The sequence below is a fragment of the Balaenoptera musculus genome, chromosome 20 (assembly GCF_009873245.2).
Source record: "Balaenoptera musculus isolate JJ_BM4_2016_0621 chromosome 20, mBalMus1.pri.v3, whole genome shotgun sequence".
NCBI classification, from domain to species: Eukaryota; Metazoa; Chordata; class Mammalia; order Artiodactyla; family Balaenopteridae; genus Balaenoptera; species Balaenoptera musculus.
Window position 1 is genome coordinate 25017237 of NC_045804.1, and position 15561 is coordinate 25032797.

Sequence of the window (15561 nt, forward strand, 5' to 3'; positions counted from 1 at the left end):
TCCTTGAAATATGAATGGTTGGAATGGAGCCAATAAAAATTATTTTGAAAGAAGTGATTTCTTTTTTCCCTATGTATTATATAATAATTATTCACTTATTATATAATATAAAAAGAAAGTAATTTTTAATTCTGGCATAACTTGATATAAAAGACCATTTCTGTAGTAGTGGGACAGGAAAGAAATGATCTCTTCTTCTGGAGTTCCCTGCGGTCCAGTGGTTAGGACTCGGCGCTTTCACTGCCATTGGCCCAGGTTCAATCCCTGGTCGGGGAACTAAGATCCCACAAACCACATGGTGCGGCCAAAAAAGAAAAAAAAGTAAATGATCTCTATGATCTCTTCTTCATAACAGAAGAACCAAGAGATTTTGGTGTGATAACCATATCTGTCTCTGTTTTCCTTTCACTTTATAGCTCGTTCTCCAGTTTTTAGTGCCATGTTTGAACATGAAATGGAGGAAAGCAAAAAGGTATGTTAACAGGATACAGATAACGTCTTTTTAGCTAGGTGGCTAGAATCAGATCATTTCCCAATTTGGCAGCAGATTTATTTTCCTGTTTTTTTTGTCTTATTATGTTATTAAAATGGAGTACAGTTCCCTGAACAGACAATTTCTGAGAGCAGAGAGAGGTAGTCTGGAAGCATTCTAGGTAAAGCAGAATCACTATTCCAGGCAGGTCATCCAAATAGTCTTGGGTGAGGGTATTAGACATGTGTTTCTACTGAGGAAAAGAAAGGTGAAAAATCAAAGATATAGTTGTCTTACTATTGTATTTAAGAAAACAAAGGTGGTACATATGATGGGAGAAAAGGCTATTACAGTCAAATAGGGCAAAGAGAACTTTTCCATTCGTGTTAGATTTAAAATGATACAAGCTCCTCTCTTCATCAGAGGTTAAAATCATGAAAATTGTTTAGAGATTTTGTTCTGTTGGAATGTTTCTCATTTTTAGTTTCTTTGGCATAGAATCGGGTTGAAATCAATGATGTGGAGCCTGAAGTTTTTAAGGAAATGATGTGCTTCATTTACACGGGGAAGGCTCCGAACCTCGACAAAATGGCTGATGATTTGCTGGCAGCTGCTGACAAGGTGAGATAAGAACAGGAAAATAATAACAAGACTAGGAGTTTTGGTGACCTCGTGAGTTTCATGACTGGGCGTTTATGTTGCTTTGTGGGCAGGATGAACATATATCTTAGTTTTGTTTTTTTTAATATTTATTTATTTATTTGGTTGCACCAGTCTTAGTTGCAGTAGGCGGGCTCCTTAGTTGCAGCACGTGGGCTTCTTAGTTGCGGCAGGCGGGCTCCTTAGTTGCAGCATGCGAGCTCTTAGTTGAGGCATGTGAACTCATAGTTGCAGCGTGCGTGTGGGATCTAGTTCCCTGACCGGGGATTGAACCCAGGCCCCCTGCATTGGGAGCGCAAAGTCTTACTTATCCACTGGGCCACCAGGGAAGTCCCACATATATCTTAGTTTGGCCAGAACAGTCCTGGTTTACACTTGTGTTCCAACACAGTTACTGATAGCACCCTTTTTATTTTCAAAAGTATCCTGCTTTGAAGGGTAAATTATATGGCCATCCTAACTATGGAAAAGAAGGATAAGTTGATGTTTACCTCTCTTCTCTTGCCAGTCTCAAATTTAACCACAGTGATTTTGAAGATTCAGATAATACTAACATTTGGATTTATAATTTATAATTTGGCTTTGTAATTTACAAAAATGTTCTTGAGTTCATTAACTTTTATTTAAACTTTGTCAGTAAGAGAATAACTTTTACCTAGTATCCTGCTTATTAGCATTTTCAGCTTTTACCTTAGAAGTTATTGAAATATACCATATTCAGAATTGTAAGATGATGAATAGATCTTTGGGAAAAAAGAGATACTACTACAATAAATGTATGCTTTGATTATAAGACACATTTTAATTTGAGAAATGTTAAAGTGTGAAAATAAAAATGTAGATCTTAGCCTTAAGGAAATATGGTTATTACCTAAAACAACAGGCTGGTGATTCCCAAAATCGGGTTGAGGGGAAAAGGTTAATGAAACACCAAGTCAAATTGGGGTTTTTTGTGTTGCTCTTTTATAGCAGGACCTTTCTCAGAACCTTTAGTATGTCAGTGTGTACTGTTAGTTTTGTAAAAGAGAATGTAACAGACAAATTTCTCCAATTTAGTTAACCCTGGAGTTACTTTTCTCAAGGATCACCTCTGGGGATTAGTGTTCCCCAAAACACACTTTGGGAAACTGACTTTCATTGTGTAGATAGACCAGAGAGAGCAGTGACCTGTTCCTCCAAGGCCCTGTGGTCTGAGGAAACGTGACTGGGGGGTGGGGGCGGGTGTGTGTGTAAAAGGATTGCTATTTATCCTGTGGAATCTTCTCTTACATTGGGGGGCAGTTGAGGCAAGGGTGTTAAAGAGCTTAAACCCGGCCAGCGGTAGACCCCATGAGAAAGATGGTTCTCTGCTGGAGGTGCCTCCTTCTCCTGCCGTGATGCTGCAGCACCCACCTGAGGGGCACAGCTGGCTCTGGCCTGAGAGCACTAGAGCCTTCTCAGGATTCACTCACGGGAGTAATCTCCTTCCTTCTCCCTTAGCACCCCTGAGGAGAGTGTGTTTACAGTGGAGGTTTTATCTTTATTGATCATCTTTTTGGAGTGTTTGTAGAGGATGAGGCATGTAAACCCAATCAGTGCTACCAGTGAAAAGGATTGAATAATAGCTGTATCTTTCTTATCACCTTTCAAGACTTTATTAAGTACAATTAAGCAATGTGAACATCCTATACCCTTCCAGTCTAGCTCAGTTCTGACCAGAGGAAACTTGCTTTCAGTGGAAACGGAAAGAAAATATTTGCTGTGAGTTCTGGGGAAGTAGAATACACAGCCCAAATGGCTGCTTTTTTATAAACATGAGTTTATAATGATTCTGCCTCATCCGCCCTCTGATTTTTTTTTTCTTCTTCTTCTTTTTTTTGGCCTCACCACGCGGCTTGTGGGATTTTAGTTCCCCAAGCAGGGATCGAACCCAGGCCCTCGGCAGTGAGAGCACAGGGTCCTGACCACTGGACTGCCAGGGAATTCCCCGTCCTCTGATTTTCAATGAAGCAGTCACTTGTACTTATACATACCAGGCATTTATCCCCCTCATCTTCTAGCTCCCATAAGGATGAGTAGCATCACAAGGTCCAAGTTTTAGACAGAAATACTAAAACTCAGAGTTGTACATTCTCAGAGCCAGGGTTAGACATCTGTGTCCCTGGGTTTTCATTCCTGCTCCTCAGCCAGAGAGCCTACTGGGAACCTATTGTAAGTACAGAGAGCAGGCGGTCAGCCTGAACTGACATTCTAAGGTTGGTGTTTTTCAGTACAATGTGGTAGTTAAAGCAGTTGAACCACAGCAGTGCTCTAAATTTATGAATGAGAAGTAACTGAAGGGTGTGTTTTTCAAATTCCATTCAAAATTTCCCATTAGACAGTCCTTGCTCTGAGCTTATTTGAAAACATTTTTACCTTTACACCTCCTTGTGAGCTTCAGGAAAACAGAATAAGAAAATTTTTATGGAAGGATCTAAACATCTAGAATTTACCCAAGAGGCTAAAACAGCTTCTTCTGAGTTTTTCCAGTCTCCTGGGGACATGTGTAATTAGACCAAAAACAAAACAAAACATATAACCCAGGCCTAGGAGACAAAATTTCAATCTCTGCCATTAGGCAGGTTTTTCAGAAGCATAATTAAGAAAAAAAACTTTGTCCCCAAGGGACGAAAATGGCTACTTTTGTCTAATTATGCAGTAGGGATCAGAGCTATTCACAGTAAAAGTTCTTTTAAAAGAATTTTATTGAGAAAGGATAAGATGAATATTCTGTGCAGCACTGTGTGAAGACTGAACATTTACTTAACCTTTTTCAGTCTTTTAAAATGAAAACGGCAGCCAAATTTCTTTCTTGTGTAGTGTCATTCCTGTTTTCCATGGAAACTGTTTTCTAGTTACTCAAATGTAAGAAATTAAAGCTGCACCCAAAACCAATAAAACTCTCTTTTTGCCGCAGGAGATCACAGTGCCAGCAGATATGCCTCCTCACCCAGAATTCATAACAATAAAATTGTCTTGGTTTGATCATCATGATTCAGCCTGAAGAAGTATTATTGTGTCATTGAGTTCTCAGGCCCTCAAGATGGGACCTATACGGAGACTGTGGATACTCTCAGAGCAAACCATTCTCCTATGAACTGATTAATGACATTTTATTTTGGGCCTTCTTTTATCCCTTCCTCCCCCTTTTCCCTGAAGTTCCTTAGTAAGTTCATAATATATTTGAGAGCAAGTAGTACAGTTGCATCAAAACAAATCAAGTAGATCAGATGTGCCCAATATTAACCTAGGCCTTCATTTCCAAAACATTTATTTATACCCTTTACTTGGAAAATAGGAAGTTTTTAGGCTGAAACTGGATCCAGGGTCTCTGTTGCTTTGTTCTACCTTAAGAATCTTAACCTCAACCCCAGTAAGATAGGACTCCATTTATCCTTTTCTGTTGAAAAGGAGGCCTTTGGTTGACCCTCATTCAGGAATAACGAGTGGTAGAGATGCTGGTGAAAGTCACCACAGGGCTCCTTTTCACAGCCTGATGGGACAGTTGGAATATCCTGCTGGGCTGGTGACAATGCTTAAGTAGAAAGGACTGTGCTTGCACCCTAGTCTGGCTCTAAATAAAAGGATTGCAGAAATTTAAATGTAATGTCCGTGTTGACTTGAAGCAGAGAAATGCCTCATTGTAAGGGTAGGTGTTGATGGTTTAAGAGACACTTTAATGGTAGTCGGTGTAGGGGAAAACTTGAAGATATGGGTCTATTCCATAATTGCCATTTTTCTAATAGACTTTAGAGCTTGAATGGCAGCTATGCAAGTTATCTTGGCTGTTTATTTCGGCCTTCGGAGTATGGTTATGTTTTATAATTGCAGTAGCAGCATTTTCATGGTCTGTGCAGTTTTGTTAAGGTATCCAGTTACGTGATGGTACAGCTGAAGAAAACAACCTCAGTAGCAGTCAGCCCAGAGCCATTCCTGCTCTGACGACAGCCACGCTTGTGTTTTACAGTATGCCTTGGAGCGTTTAAAGGTCATGTGTGAGGATGCCCTCTGCAGTAACCTCTCCGTGGAGAACGCCGCAGAAATTCTCATCCTGGCTGACCTCCACAGCGCAGATCAGTTGAAAACTCAGGCAGTGGATTTCATCAACTAGTGAGTTGTCATCTTCAAAGTTCTTTCAGGGTAGTTGCGTTAGTTAACGAATGAGAAAGGAAGACTTTGAATTGGTGAGTGAAACAGGTGAGTAGCTTCATTAAGCTTTTTAGTAGTAGGTAGAGAGTGTCCATCTTTTCCTTCAGCTTGACAGTGTGAAAAATGGTTTTGCTTTCATCAGTATAGTCTGATTGGTGAGTGAAGAAGTGTATTACTGCCTTGCAGGATCAGAATTGATGAAAATGACAACTTGCTGGTCTGAAAAAGTTGTGTCCCCTAAAGCAATAGTATCTTTACTTCACACTCACCGGCTTAAAAAAAGACATGCAGATCTCTGGGAGAGCAGAAGTGGATTTTTATGAGTTAGTAAGAGTGTCCAATGGTCAACTGCAGAATGGGGAAAAGGGAAGGCATAATCAGGAGACGAGGTCATAAAATAACTGTTTTGAGAAAGAAGAGTAAATTCCAGTAGATCTGTTCCTTCATCCTAAATGACCATATTACTTTCTGAAATAATTCTCAGTGGGACATGTTATACTCCTTTGCCTGATGGGGAGCAAAAGTTGGAAAAAACCCCAGGAAGAGAAGCAGGTCTACTAATAAAGCCCTCAAAACAGCAGTTCTGGGGGGTGAGAGGTCTAAGAGGTTGCAGGGTAGGTGAGTAAACATTATTTAACACAGAAAATGCCCTGAAAACAGGAAATGATGTCCTCTAAGTCTGTAAGATTGTTTCGAAGCAAAGTGTTCCTTGTCCTGAGCGCTCACTCTGTGCTGGACACTTGCTTGGTGCTTTTTAGATGTTAACCATTCAGTGAAGTGTGAGTATTAGCCCCTCTTTTTCGATTATCAGTTAGGCCCCAGGCTATGACCTGCTTTGTGGTTATGGGACTAGTAAATGGCAAAGCCAGATGGGAGCTCAGAGCTGTCGGACCCAGAGAACTCTTGCTCTTTCTCTTCGTCAGCATCACCAACGAATATGAAGAGCATTGATGATGTAGAGAAGAGCCTGAGGAACACTTCATCTCTTGTAATTGAGAACATAGTGTCTCAGAGTCCTAGTTTTCAGAGTTACAACGGTCGTAACCTGGTCACCTGTCTGCACATTGTCTAACAAGCAAATTCTCATGCATATTAAGGGTTCTGTCTGAGTACGTCTTGCATTGACACCCATAACAGCAAACCCTGGGAAATTCGGCTGTCTAGGTGGCTGTTTAATTCATCCTTCATTCACCCCTCTGGTAACCCATCTCTCACATTTCTCCTAGTCATGCTTCGGATGTCTTGGAGACCTCCGGGTGGAAGTCAATGGTGGTGTCACATCCCCACTTGGTGGCTGAGGCGTACCGCTCTCTGGCTTCAGCACAGTGCCCGTTTCTGGGACCCCCACGCAAGCGCCTGAAGCAGTCCTAAGATCCTGTTGTAAGACTCCGTTTATTTTCCAGAAGCAGCAGCCACTGTTGCTGCCACAAACCACCAGGTAGACAGCGCAATCTGTGGAGCTTTTACTCCGTTGTGGGGGGAAAAGACTGCATCGTGGCCCCGGACTTTTAAAACAGCACTAAATAAACTTGGGGGAAATGGGGGTAGGGGGAGGGAAGGGCCCGGGACTCGGGGCTGTTCAACCTAATGAAAACCCTGTTGCTGCGTCACTGTGTTCTCTTTGGCCTGGCCGAGTTTGATACTGTGGGGATTCAGTTTAGGCGCTAGCCCTGAGGACATCCCAGCGGTGGTACTTTGGAGAAACCTGTCTGCATCTGACTGAGCAGAACAGATCGTCAGGTGCCTGGAGCAAAAAGAAAATTAAAAAAGGACATTTAGTTTTAAGAGAAGGGAAAAGGAAAGAAGAAAGGATTTTTGCAGAATTTCTCAAAAATCAGTTTTGGGATTCCAGTAGTATTTATGTTGAGAGAAGTTTTAGTCCATCCGCTGTGCTAAAACTTGGGTATTTGTGAGAACTCACCACCACCATGCAAGTATCAGAAGAGCTCTCTTGTTGTTAGCACTTATTGTTTGCAAGAACACAATACGTCCCGTTACCCTTTTATGAAAAACAACAAGCAGAGGTGGAAGGGGAAGGAGATGATTTGGTCTAGAAGATGAGTATTCTGATGTGGTAGCTTTTGGAAAAAAATCTTTATTGGTGTTGAAAACTGGAAAAAATAATTCATCCAGAATTCATACTGTCTTGACAAAAACTATGGTTCTCTGTTTTTAGATATTGTGGAAAATGTTTTTTGGCATTTTTCTCTGATTTTATTTCTTCTCCCCTGTTCCTTTTTCTAAAAAACAAACACACACAAAACAAAAACAGAGCAAAAAGAAAAGGAAATTTTATTATTAATGCTGTGTGGAAAAACTCCCAGCCCAGATTGCTCAGCTGTTCGTACCTGACTTGCCACCTGCATAGGAGCCAGTCCTGTTCCTTCCAATTCGCCCCTCTTCCTACAGGGGAGAACTTCCAAATGTTAATTTTTTTCTTTTTGAAAATATAAATAATTACTATTTTGTACTGTGTGGTATCTCTGGTCTTTTGTTTCACTCACCTGGCTTGTCTCTTGGGTCTGAGTTCCTTAAGGGATTTTGAAGGCCTAGTTTGATTCTCTAGCTTGCAGAGATTATGCTCAAAAAGTCTAAGCAGTAGGAATTCATTGCGTCTCCCTAATCTCAAGTTCCCTTTGTGAGCTGCCAGCACCTGCCAGTCCCCTGTCCTTCTTATCTCACAGGCCACATCCTACCAAGGGATCAGGCTCCTTCTGCCAAGGCGAGTAACGGAAGTGGGCTTTCCTGCACCCTACAGGTTTTAAGACCGAATTCCCAATCTCCCTTCTCCTTAAGTAAATACAAAAATATCAAGGGGACATGACTGTGGAGACTTAATAAAGGGAAATTCTTATCTCTGACTGGTTCTGTCACTGACTGGATGTGTTTGCAGAGAAGTTAATGTCCAGATTCCCGGTGAGCTTACAGGAATGCTCTGGGGCTCCTCCTCTGCCGTTCCTGCAGCAGTGTTGGACAGGGCAGTGGGATACACTGGAGAACCATTGGCCATTGGGCCAAGGAGTGTATTATTTGACCTATTATCAGTATAATCAAAGGCAGGATTTGCTCATTAGAAACCACTCCTTTGCGCTTCTCGGTTTCCTCCTAAGTGTCACCTATGTGAGCACGTGCCCAGTTCTCCATGTCCTGGCTGCCGTCCTGTGCCTCCTGAGTCCTCACTTTCCAGATCAGCACGTGGATCTGGGGACCAGGGCGCACCCAGGGTCTCCTGTACACCACGGTTTGTCTCATCAGGTAACTGCACTGGCTCAGCACTGCTCACGTTTCAGCAAACCTTCCTGTACAATATCTCACTGGAACGTCCCAACAACTTGATGGGTTGGGTAGGATAAATGAGAGATAGATAGCATCTTCCCATTTTATAGGTGAGAGAAATTGAACCCCGAGGGACATGCCTAAGGTTACACAACTTGAGCGAGAGTTCTTCTAATGTGATACCCTGAAAAGATTATGTAAGCAACTGGAGGAGAGTTCCATTTCGAAATGTTTAGGTATGCAATCTGAGGGTAAAGCTTGCTTTCTGTGGGAATAGCAAGAGCAAAGCTCTGGAAAGGTGCCTCAGCTGGCCTGTCTGTCAGAGGATCCAGGAGGACAACCAGGCTTCAGATTTGCCCTTCCTCATTCACAGAAAGCTGTGGATTGGGGGCTGGTAGGTTCAGGGAACATGTCCTCAGAAGGGTAGCAGTTCTGGCACCAAGCTTCTGGCAAGATGAAAGTCTCTTCTGGGATTTCCCAAAATTTACGGGATTTCCACTGTGGGCTTTACTGTTGGGTACAAAGCAGTTAGGACTTCGGGGTACAGGTGAAGCTGTTTGATGCTTCTCCTGTCATTATTATATTCTTTCTGGACGTGTTTGTTTCTGTTTAAATGATAGAGTTGAAGCCATCTGGTTATGACAACATCAGAGCCCCAGCATACTGTTCATAAACCTCCCACTGCCACCACCCCCTCCCAGAGCTCCCCCACATCTGAAATTTAATTCAAGTTAGCTCCACAGTCTGGGGCATGTGCTGTCACTGCAGAGATGTCCGTGCCAGTGGAACAGTTGGAGATTTCAATTCCACAAGGATATGGCTTATTTATCAAAACAATATTTCAGGCAAGTAGTTTCACAGAACCTTTGGAGTTGCAGTTTCGGGTCCAAATACTGTATCTGGCATCATTCCCCAACTTCCCTCCTTCCTTATTGTCAGCCCCCCTCTATCTGGCCATTCGCGGAAAATTTTTCTTGTTCCTTATGTAGAGATTAAACCTGTGTTATTAGGCATTTCAAACACCTTTATGAGGTTTAACAATTCAGGTAAGAGATGCCTCTCTTTTCTTTATCACTGGTAAGTCTGCTGGCCTTTTAGGTCTTTAAGAGATTCCTCTTTTTTTTTTTTTTTTTTTAAATTCCAGCCAGAGACATCAAGATTCTTTCTTTGGCCAAAAGATCCCTGGCTTGACCACCACTCTGCGCATTCATTTATAATTCTGGCTTAAACCTATTGTGCGTTCTCCATATTGCGTGAGCCTGTGCAGATGAAAGGAAACAGCCTGTATGTTTATGAGCAAAACAACAGACGGGAGGAGTTGAGCTGTACTTTGAAACTGACTGTTGCTTTGTTCTGGCTCTTCAGCTCCTATAAAAGAACAGCAACTAAATCCCCCCAACATGACTATATTGGATCCTTTGGTTTATCTTTGTCAAAGACAAATTCTTGGCTGGAGCCCAACCTTATTTTCCACAACTAATTATCTTTTTAATCAGCCCGGGCCTGTGTGTTTCCTTTATCTCATGACTTTTCCCTGAACCCTGCCCTATATCATTTAGATTCATTTCTAATGGCTTGCTGACTAATTCAGCATTCAGGTGAGTATTGTCGGACTGCTCTTTATGTATGTGTATGCACAAGGTAGATGTGTTTGCCCCCTTTTAATTTCAGAAGTGACCTCGCCACGTTGGGGCCTTTGACCCAATAGGTGGACACCTCCTGGAGACAGTAAGCAAGGAAGCAAATGTAGGATGATCAGTATTTGGGATAATGAGCTGGGAGAACCAGAAGCTTTGACCTCCAGATGAGAGCAGAAACTTGAATGTTGTTGACTGATGGGATCTTTATGTGGCTAAGCTATTATAATGCAAGATATCATTCCCCCTCTGTAAATCCTGTAATGCTGGAGTGGAAAGTGGCATCTGGAATACTGTTTGGTTCTGATTCCTGCAGCTCTAGGAAAAGAGAATTTTAGACTTGAGGGAATTCAGTACAAGCAACAGAAATGACTAAGGAGTTGAAGGGGATCAACTTCAGGGGAAAAACATTATGAAGATAAAATATGCATTACTCAAGTATGGGAATGTTGCACGGGGACCTGTAGCTTACAGATCTCACAGGAGTTCTGTACGCTTGCCGGCTTGTGTTGTGCAGCTCCCGTTCATCCCGAGGTGATAACCATAACATCCTCGAGGTCACTCAACCTGGCTCTGAGCCAAGAAGCAGCAGAAGGCAAAGGAATAGCTTTGGGCCTTAGGCCCGCAGACCATAAAGAAAGTGAAAATCTAAGCATTTGCCTAAGTGGACACCCCTGCTCATAATGCTCAGTTGAAATGGGGTGAGCGTCAGCCCCCTCAGGACCCTGAAAGGTGAGCTTTTGACAAACTGCAGGGAAAAAAGGGGCCCCCACATAATTCATCTTCTTTTCATGTCTGAGAAGACACATCCCTAGAAGTGAGATGACTGCTCAAGGTCACAGAGATGAAAACTCAGGCCACTGACTGAGCAAACAGTGCCTGAGCACCTAGAAAGTGGCAAATACTGTGCTAGGCTAGGTTTGAGGTGAGGGGTAGGATTTTCCCTCCACTAATCCAGTCTAATGGAGGAGACGGGAGTGGCCCACAGAAACAAAGCCGGGAGGTCATAGCACTGAGGACTGAAAAGCTATTGAATTTAGCAGTAAGGAGGTCAGCGGTTACCTTAGAGCAGTTTCTGTCAAATGGTGGAGGTAGAAGCCAAGACTGATGAGAAGGTAAGCAAACATGGCTTGCGTATAAGCCACTCTTTCCAGAAGTTTGGCAGGGAGAGAGGAAGGGAATCTCTCCCACCCACTCTTAAGAACTTAACGTCTCAATTTAATCAACACATTTATGTTTGTTTAGAAGTAATGGTATACAGGTTGTTCCATAAAATTACAGACACTTCAGTGACTGATGTTTGCAATGAAAGTCATGTCTGTAGAATAATTATAGCTTCAAATTGAGAAAACAATCACCGTCAACCCTTACACAGTTTTGAGAATGATTTCCTCAAGACAGACACATGTTTCTATACTTCTTTAACCTATCCATCTTCCAAGTAAAAGTTGGCTTCACATTTATTATAGACCCTTAAAATGTTTTTCTGGGCAGTGGTTTTGTTCAGTGGCGTGCTACTTAAAGGTATAACATTTAGTTCCCCAAAATGTCCGCCCTGATTGGTAGCATTTGCCAGTTTCCATGGTGTAAATACCCCCACTATGGCCATTTCAAACCTTGAGGTGACATTACTGGGTGCAGAGTTGGAAGGGGTGTGCAGCTCACCATTATCGAGCACTGCCACCATACAGATACGGTAAACGAGTATAACCTCAAGCCATAGGCAATGGTAAAGTGTAAGATAATTAGGAAGAGGTGAATTTTGAGTATTTATTACTTTTGCTGTTGTACATTAATACAATTGAATTTTTAATTGGCCATTTAACAACCATCTCTCAAAATTTCTGAAAATTTTAACAAATGGCTCTATAGAGCCAGTGTGAACTGGTTCCAGCACACCACTGGTGTGGTTTCAAGTTTGTCCTCCAACATCTGTGCTTTGTTATTTCCTGTTATCCTACAGCACTTTAAAATGCACTTACTAGTTTATTGGTAAAATGAAGTACTGCCTTTTTGGAAATTTATAGATAGATTGACATTGATACATGAACCAATAGTCATATTACGCATTTTAATCTCTCTGGGTAAATAAACATTGTTATGCTATCTCTTACAGGTATTGGAAGTGTTTATTTTTATTGAAACACTAATGAAAAGTAGGGACATCCCCTGATATATCCAATATAATCTTCAGCCATTCCAGGGAAGTGGTCTCCACAGTGTATCATTCATGTCTCCATTACCTCTCTATTCATGTCTCCATTAACCTCTGAACAACAGTTAAAGAGGAAAAAAAAAGAAAAGGCATTTGAGCATGGTCGGCGTACCAATGGGTGATCCCCAAGGTCTTCTACACCCACTGAAGTTTGAGAACCTTGCATTGGTTTTGCCTTTTTTTAAAAAATAAATTTACTAATTTGTTTTTATTTTTGGCTGTATTGGGTCTCTGTTGCTGCTCATGGGCTTTCTCTATTTGAGGCAAGCGGGGGCTACTCTTCGTTGCGGTGCGCGGGCTTCTCATTGTCTTGGCTTCTCTTGTTGCAGAGCACAGGCTCTAGAGCGCAGGCTCAGTTGCTCCACAGCATGTGGGATCTTCCCGGGCCAGGGCTCGAACCCGTGTCCCCTGCATTGGCAGGTGGATTCTTAACCACTGCGCCACCAGGGGAGCCCTGGTTTGGCCTTATAAGAATGAATTTTTAGGGCTTCCCTGGTGGCGCAGTGGTTGAGAGTCTGCCTGCCAATGCAGGGGATACGGGTTCGAGCCCTGGTCTGGGAGGATCCCACGTGCCGCGGAGCAACTGGGCCCGTGAGCCACGGCTGCTGAGCCTGCGCGTCTGGAGCCTGTGCTCCGCAACGGGAGAGGCCGCGATAGTGAGAGGCCCGCGCACCGTGATGAAGAGTGGCCCCCACTTGCCACAACTGGAGAAAGCCCTCGCACAGAAATGAAGACCCAACACAGCTAAAATAAATAAATTTAAAAAAAAAAAAAAAAAAAGAATGAATTTTTAGAGCCCTTTCTGTTTTCTTTGCTAAAAATTTATTTATACCATATATGATGTGCCAGGGACTGTGCTAGTTTCTAGGGATAAACAGTGAGTAAAACTAACTGCTCCCTGCCCTCATTGGACCTGACAAGCCTAATGAGGAAGAGAGTGTCCTTAATAATCTCACAAAGACATGACGTCAAACCATGGTGAGTGCTCTGAAAGAAATGTGTAAGGCACCATGAGAGCCTGGAGTGGGGAGTTAATCTCATCTGGGGGATCCAGAAAGGCTTCCCTAAGAAAGCAACTTTTGAAGTGAGAGCTGCAGGATGAAGAGCTGTCAACTTGGTAAAGTTGGAGAGTCACATTCCACACAGAAGAAATCGCCTGCATGAAGCGCAGACTCAGGAGGGAGCATGGTGCATGCGTTCTAGGAGCCCAGAGAAGGCTGGGTGGCTGGAGTGTGGAGAAGTGTGAGAGCAAGTTAGAAGCCAGACCTGGCAGGACCTTCATAGGTCACATTTAGAATCTGGGTACTTATACTAAGAACAGTGGGGAAATCATGGAAGCTTTATTAAGCAGGAGGGGGTGACAAGATTTTTATTCTAATAGATCTTTGGCTTGAGTGTAGAAAAGTTGATGTTGAGAGTGGGGATGGAGGAAGGCAAGAGATAGCAGAACTTGAGCTACGGAGGTGGCAGAGCTGGAGAAGAGATACATTTGAGAGAGGTTTAGGGGGCAAATTTGTTAGAACTTGCTGACTGGATAGAGTAAGGATAAAGAGGTGAGTAGGATGGATTCACCAACATAGAGACCAGTGGGAAGATAAACAGGGAAATTAGATCATTAAATTCATTTTACTTGTTGCTTATGAGATGCCTTGAGAAATCCAAATGGAGGTATCACATGGGCTATTGAATTTATGAGCCTAGGATTCAGAGGAGAGATCAAGATTGGAGAGATGGTTCTGGGATATACTGGTTTCGAGGTGTAATTGTGAAGCCCTTGGTGTGTTGGATCATCAAGGAGTATAGAGTGAAGAGAGAAGGGGGCCCGGGAACCTTAAGGAACGCTTATATTTTAGAGCCAGTAAAAAAAGATAAGCCGCAAAGAAGGAGAAGAATTGGCTAGAGATAGACAGGAAGGAAACATATGTCAGAGAACAAATACAAAACTGTTAAAAGTGTCAAATGCAGTAGAATAAGAGAAACAATAAAATTGCCCATTGGAGGTAGCAACATGGAAGTCATTAGTGAGCTTAGCTGGGGCCATTTCAGTGAAGGGACCCAATCGGGGTGAGGTGAGGAGTGGGTGGGTCATGAGGAATGAAAAGTTTGGGCAAAACTGGAAGAAGGAAATGAGTAGAGGGAGGAGTTCCATTTTTTTCCTATAGTATGGAAGAGGCATGAGCATGTTTAAAGCTGGCGAGAGGGATCCAGTAGAGAGGAAGCAGTTAAAAGCTTTCAGGTCCAGTAGAGAAAGGACCATCTGTGCCGGGAGGTTCTGAGTGAACTGGGAGGAGAAGCGGGTGGGTGGGCATAGGTAGGAAGAGGAGGGACACCCTCTCTGGGTATGAGGAGAGTCCTATAGAAAGTGGGTTTGTCTCATAGTAGGAAGTTAAGCAAGCTTGCATCTGGTGACTTGTACATTTTTGAGTGTTAAGTAGGAAATAAGATCAATGGCTGAGAATCCCTGGGATAGTGTGGGGGCTGGGAGGTGTGATCAGCCTAGTGGCTGGGGAAGGGTTGCTGACAGTGCAGGCAGCCCTGGGGGTCTAGCCAAGGTTGGTGTTCAGAGAGCACAGCGTCTGGAGTCTAGGAGCCCGGCTCTGATCTCCTGCCACCGCTCATGATCCTGGCCAAAGCACCTGCATGTATAAGCCTTAGTTTTTCTTCTGTAAAATGGGTATTTCATAGAGTTCCCGTGGAAATCAATGAGTAGTACATATCAAGTCCTTAGCATGGTGACTACCATTCATGGGCTCCAGAAAGGTAAACTGCCACTGATGCTATTGTTATTGCTGTGTACTTCTTGTTGGTCCTACCCTAAGCCATACGTAGCCTTTTGAGTCCATGGCCTTTTAGGATTTCTTGGAATGGAAGGTAAATCTGCGATGAGACCCTGAAATGGGCACCTTTGGGAGTGTGGGGATCTTCTGAGCCAGAATTACCTGTGGGGAGAGGGAGAGCCATCCCCTGGCCAGCCCTGTGTCCTGCGAGCTCTGAGGTTCTCACCTGCTGTAACGTGGGGGGGGGGGGGTCTCAGGAAGAGTCAGCCTGCGCCAGACCTTTCAGTCACCTGGAGCAGCTCTTCATTTATGATCATCACCATCATCATTGTTATAATCTCCAAAAGCTAGGAGTGC

General features: G+C 43.1%; 1 protein-coding gene across 4 annotated transcripts in view; it reads left to right on the plus strand.

Moving 5' to 3' along the window:
* Positions 1-7769, plus strand: part of LOC118886720 (speckle type BTB/POZ protein) — a 67406-nt gene extending 59637 nt beyond the window's left edge. For 3 of the 4 annotated variants that reach the window (XM_036836827.1, XM_036836828.1, XM_036836829.1), the window contains 4 exons: positions 417-472; positions 971-1093; positions 5118-5260; positions 6526-6670. In XM_036836827.1, the coding sequence (XP_036692722.1) occupies positions 417-472; positions 971-1093; positions 5118-5260; positions 6526-6670 (467 nt within the window). Of the gene's footprint in view, positions 1-416; positions 473-970; positions 1094-5117; positions 5261-6525 lie in introns of all 4 variants that reach the window. The other variant, XM_036836830.1, reaches the window with a different exon arrangement.
* Positions 7770-15561: the final 7792 nt, after the last annotated feature.